The 6,000-nt window shown below is 39.7% G+C and overlaps 1 protein-coding gene across 3 annotated transcripts in view; it reads right to left on the bottom strand.

Annotated features, from left to right (window-relative positions):
* Positions 1-6,000, bottom strand: part of LOC125464994 (zinc transporter ZIP12-like) — a 78,164-nt gene that overhangs the window by 35,610 nt on the left and 36,554 nt on the right. For all 3 annotated transcript variants that reach the window (XM_048558016.2, XM_048558022.2, XM_059638730.1), the window contains 3 exons: positions 4,682-4,854; positions 3,451-3,603; positions 195-296 (listed from right to left, as the gene is read on the bottom strand). In XM_048558016.2, the coding sequence (XP_048413973.1) occupies positions 195-296; positions 3,451-3,603; positions 4,682-4,854 (428 nt within the window). The remainder of the gene's footprint in view (positions 1-194; positions 297-3,450; positions 3,604-4,681; positions 4,855-6,000) is intronic.

Here is a 6,000-nt window from a genome sequence, read left to right as displayed (position 1 = left end):
CAAAGACACAGTGATAATTGTGCACATGCTCGTATTTATCATACGGTTTTATTTCCTTCAGTCCATGATTTGGTTGTATGATATTCCTTGGAAGTAGTGGATACTTGTAAAATCTAGGCTATGAAGTCTTCTAGTTGTGGTCCATTAACCTACTGTACAACATTAGCTGAGCATCAGTCCAAGGGGTATCTTACCAGTTGCATTGTGGAAATAGATTTGCTTCCTTCTGAATGGATATTCAAGTTAGAGTCCATTGGAAGATCATGTGAATGTGCCAAGTGCCCAGTGGCCAGTCGCTAGTTTTAGACAAAAAAAGACAACAATAAGGTTAACATAAATTCTACCAGAATTTAACAGCAGCATTTGATTTAATTCATTAAATCAAAAGCAATTGGAGGGTAGGGGTTGGTGTACAACTACTCTCCATCCAGGAACCATGAGAAGTTGAAAAGGTTAAACTGAAGGAAACTTAAACAGATCCTCGGCTATTGTCAGTTTAAACTTCAAAGAAGCTTTTGGAGATGCTTTCATCAGTCAATTACAGATTTTTAAGATCTTTTTTAAGATCAATTACAGATCTTAAAGGATCAAAATCTGATGTCATTGATCCTGCATTCATCTTTCCTGCTGTGCTACTGTTTGACTTCTTTCTGTGCTTGCTGCAAATCAGAATACAAACTATACAGGGCACCATACAAGTTGGTAACTCACTCACTATACTATAACAATTTGATACACAATACTTACCCTGCATCAATTTATTCATTCCTCTATCCTGTTCAAACTAGTGGTGGGAATGTGCTTAATACAGATAGTTATGATATTGTTTGGACTCTGCAACAAAAAAATTCTTACTGAGTCACACTCTACTTAAATTTCTAACCAAACTTTGAAGGATGCCTTGATCCTCTTGGTATTGGTGGGGACATTGTAAAGTGAGATTTAGACATGATTATGAGTCCAGCTGAGTTTCAGGAAAGCAACGGCTGGCATTTGGAGCACAATTTTCTGAGTTTGATTCAAAATCCTGTGATAATACTCTGGCTTTGAGAGATTTATTTTGTCCCGTTTTTTTCTGAAGAGATGTTTTGATCTGGAGGTAGTGAGTTGTCTCATCCAAGCCAAGAAAGTAAAGAGCTTGTGAGGTTCTTGGTTTAAGTTAGATCAGTAGAAGCAGCATGAAGGTGATGTCAGGTTCCCACAGGCCCAGGGTTTTAATTTAGCTTTCAGTTGTTGGGGTTTTGAAGTTCATTATGGAAGCTACTATACATCTCTGTCAGCCACAGCAAAAGGCTGGAGTTTTCCCTGTCTCTGCCATAATGTTTTCTTGGTGTTCTTTTCTCCTGGATTGGAGAAATATCGCATGTGAGACAATGTATTTTACTGAATTTGCCTTTGGTAAGGATGTGTATTCGGGATGGCACTATATTGGAACAGTTACTGTTTAGTAGTTAAGTAATCTATTATACTGTTAAGCTTTCCAATAGAATTAAAGTTATTTCAATTCTTTTTTCTTTGATTTGTATTTTAACCACTGTAAGAATAAAGTATGTTTTGCTTAAAGCTGAGAAGTATGACAAATTGAATTACATCTGGGACACAGCACCTTAACCTTGCCTTTAAATTGGAAAAAAGTTAGAGTCTAAGCTATCTCCGTGACATATTAGAATTCCCACAGTGTAGGAACAGACCATTTCGCCCAACAAACTCACACCAGCCCTCTGAAGAGCATCTCACCTAGAACCATCTCCTTAGACTTTCCCTGTAACCCTGCACTTCCATTGGCTAACTTACACATCCCTGAACACTATGAGAAATTTAATATAGTCAATCTGCCTAATTTGCACATCTTTGGACTGTGGAAGGAAACTAAAGTACTCGGCAGCAATGAGGAAAATGTGCAAACTCCACACAGACAGTTGCCCAAGGGTGGAATCAAACCTGTGTCCCTGGTGCTTGAGGCAGCAGTGCTAACTACTAAGCCACGGTGCCACCCTGTATTTGAAGAGGGTTTGGTCTGGTCCATAACAGTCCTCAGCAGAAAAAAAATGAGCCCTAAGCATGAGAGGAGGGTACAAAGGACAGGAAGGCAATTGAGATCATACCCTCAACATAGATTGTGATTGGGACACACCCGATCTGGAGAGATTTGAACAGATTGGCTTTTCTGACCATTTCTAGCAGTATATGTCAGTGAGTCCTCAGCAGCACTGTGGCTCCTAGCATTAATGAGGGGTTTGTAAATACTTTGCCCACACATACCTCAGCTGGAACACCTGCATGAGATTGATCAGTCAAAAGCCTGTCCTTAGGGTCCCATGTCACAATCATCATGCCAGGACAAAGAAAGGCCATGAACATTTTATGGCACTGGTCCCAATTTCCTGGCATCTCATTTCAGCCAAAGATATTTTTTCAACCTGAGTCCAGTCTAGTTTTGTTTAGTTGGCTGAACACCTCTTTACATGCTGTCAGAAAGAGATCCTCCCTCCTCACCTTCATAGCCTCCTGAAGGATTTCAAGAGCAACATTGGAAAATGGAGGAATTGTCCTGTCCTGAGTGATAACTCTTTGTCTCTCATCCTTGAACCCAAGTACTTTCATTTTTTTCTGGAAATGGCAGCCAAAAATAGTTGTCACAATGCCTTTAGGTCTTCCACATTTCAGCGTTTCCTCCCCATTCTCTCCAGGCAATGAGCTGTTCCTTTCACCAATAATCATTGTGAAGTAGTTGCACTGAGGCCAATACCCCATCACTGAGTACTCTTTATCTAATAGTGCACAATACACTGGCAGTGGTCAGCCAGCTCAGAGTCACTCACCTGACTGAGGAGACCTAACCCCCTAGTTACATTGGTCAGCCAGAGCTTTCCTATCTGGCTCAGGTTAACAACCCCAAACAGCGAACTCATAGTCAACAAGGTCAATCTGGTTCCAATCACTACACATTGACTATGACACTGCCAGCCCCAACAAGCATACGGTCACAAAATCAGCTTCTCAACCCTAAGACAAGTCCCAATCCAAGGTTTTTTTTCCCAAGCCTTCCATTGCACAATCAAAATGCTAATTGTTTTCACTTGATGGTAATTGTCAATCAGAGGAATACTTTGAATAAGGATGGATATATAGGGAGATAGTAGACTGGCTCCACCCCTGCCTCTTTGATCTGTCTGTCTCCTCTCCACCTATCTTCTCCTCTATCCATCTTCTATCTGCCTCCCCCTCTCTCCCTATTTATTTCATAATCCCCTTCCCCTCTCCCATTTCTGAAGAAGAGTCCAGGCTCGAAACATCAGCTTTCCAGCTCCACTGATGCTGCTTGGCCTATTGTGTTCATCCAGCTCTCCAACTTGTTATCTCTGAATATTAAGGGAGCTTTCTTTTGACTAAAGAATTCTTGAGACACATTATTATACATTTTTCAGAGATGTTTATCTTTTGACTTACCTGACTTCTTAATGTCAATATGAGTGAGAACAGCTTTTCAATTAGGAAAAATGCATATACTCCACCAAGTACTGCAAGCATTTTCCAAATGTACTCTTTGTCTTCAGAAGAATGCTCAGTATATTGACGATCATGCTCATGTAGACCAAGTACCTTAACACAAGGAGGATGAACAAAAATGTAAGGTTGATTAGTCATAAACAGTACTTCATTGCTTTTATGTCTCTTGAATGCACATTAGGGCATCGTTTTTAACCACATAATTGCCACATTAATCCAAATAGAGGCCTATAACATGGCATGTGGACTATTCTCTTCAGGTGACGAACGTTACAATGAAATATGTAGGATCTGAGTTACACCTAATACTGAGCCTTGGACCTTCAATGAGACTGACTCATGCTGGATGTTCTGATGCAGCTGTTTGAGAAATTTGCTCTGAATAACAGTTAGCTGGCAGTGGATTTCCAGGATGATCTGGATAGAGTTGGGGAGAGGGTGGTGTTAGGGAGCTGAGATGAATAAGATCGAGGGAAGGGTGATCTAAAAGATAAAAGTATATTTGCAGGGAGGGAAACAATTGACAGTGTAAACAATCAGCAGATCTTGAGATGCCTGTGTTCAGAGCAAACGGTTTCGTAAAATTGACCTCAAACAGGTATCCAGTCTCTTATTTCAGATACAAAAAGTACGTTAAAAATATTTAAGTTGGCTTGAAGCATTTGTGATACCTTGAGGTTGATTAAAAGCATCCATATATGCAAGATCTTGTTCTACTTTTAAGAATACATTGGAAAGTTCAAGCATACTGCTCATCCCATTTTGCATTCTTTTATTTCCATTCTACACCAGCAGGTGTCAACCAATATTTAGGCTAGTGATGCCACGATAAGTCTTGAATAGCAGTTTTGGTGCTATTGCTGAGATCTAGAATTGCTCTATTTCAAAAATATACACTGCTGCTGTATATATTCGCCTCTGCCACTCAGTCAGATTTAACACACAATTATATTTTCCAAGTACATGTTACTACCAAGGATTGTCATTTGCTAGGTAAACATCCTCAGGAAAACTGTCCTATAATTATCTTGCAACAACACAGCATGTCAGTCATTGAGTATTTTTTTTCTCAAAGCTTTGATCTTTGATATCAGGAATTTTATAAACTGGCCCTTTCCATACTCGAGGATGTTTTGCCAACCAAATAATGTCACTTTCTGCAGAAACGTACCTGTGGCAAAAGATGTATCAATGCATCACCTGACATTGTTCCTACAGCAAGACCCACAAACAGCTGCAGAATAAGTTGGTATGCCTGTTGGCATGAGTTAAAGATAAATAGGGTGATGCCACACATGGAGGTCACAGTAATTACCAGGACCGCCACTGTGCTGTATCCATACTCTAGGAAAAAAAGACGACAATTAGCATTTCTGCTGTGCATAGAAATATATTGAAATTGCAAATACCCAAATGCAAAACAAAATAAATACAAAGTTCTAATCAAACTCTAAAACCTAATTATGGAAAACAAGGGTGAAATTCTTTCAAAAGTGAACAATATTAAATGCCATGGTTAATACTCTACAACAAAATCTAGCTGGAGTTTAAGATGAACTATATTATGTGCCATAATTAACTGTTAGAGGTGGAACATGATGGCCCAGTGAGCAGTGGATTGTATGACAGTGGCAGCAACTATACAGACAAACAATTTTTCAGTTGCTCTCTATTATCACCCTGATATTTTATATTGTCAGTGGCCTCTGTGTCACCAGGTCAAAATATTTGTATGTGACTGCCCGATGACTGGACTATTTTATGCAATTGGAAAGGTCCCTGGAATTTTCTTTTCATTCTGAACAACAACTTTCTTTCAGTTGTAGAGTCCCATTAAACTGTGTGATCAATGACTTGTACTTTATCATTTAAAACTCGCAAAGGACATGCATGCAGTCATTAAACAATAGTATAATTCTCAATACTGGATTAATGTTTTCATTGGCATGAAATCTTGAGTTCAGTCATCATTAAAAAATTATTAGCCTTGAAATTACTCAGGGCTACATTGGTTTCCTGTATAAAGCAAGCAGATTTGCAGCATTTCCTACAGTTTATTTAGAACAGTGTAATGGACAAACTTTTTGTTCTGAGGAAGGGTCACTGGACCCAAAATGTTAACTCTGATTTCTCTTCACAGATGTTGCAAAGCTGCTGAGCTTTTCCAGCAATTCCTGTTCTTGTTTCCCTTTAAAGTTTCTCTTCTCACAGTCAAGAGAATAGGGATATCCTAGACAGGGTTTCTCCATTGTGGCAGAGATAATGGGAACTGCAGATGCTGGAGAATCCAAGATAATAAAATGTGAGGCTGGATGAACACAGCAGGCCAAGCAGCATCTCAGGAGCACAAAAGCTGACGTTTCGGGCCTAGACCCTTCATCAGAGAGGGGGATGGGGTGAGGGTTCTGGAATAAATAGGGAGAGAGGGGGAGGCAGACCGAAGATGGAGAGAAAAGAAGATAGGTGGAGAGAGTATAGGTGGGGAGGTTG

The sequence above is a fragment of the Stegostoma tigrinum genome, chromosome 2, assembly GCF_030684315.1.
Source record: "Stegostoma tigrinum isolate sSteTig4 chromosome 2, sSteTig4.hap1, whole genome shotgun sequence".
NCBI lineage: Eukaryota > Metazoa > Chordata > Chondrichthyes > Orectolobiformes > Stegostomatidae > Stegostoma > Stegostoma tigrinum.
Note: the sequence above shows the minus strand (reverse complement) of the source record. Positions and strands in the feature narration are given on the sequence as shown.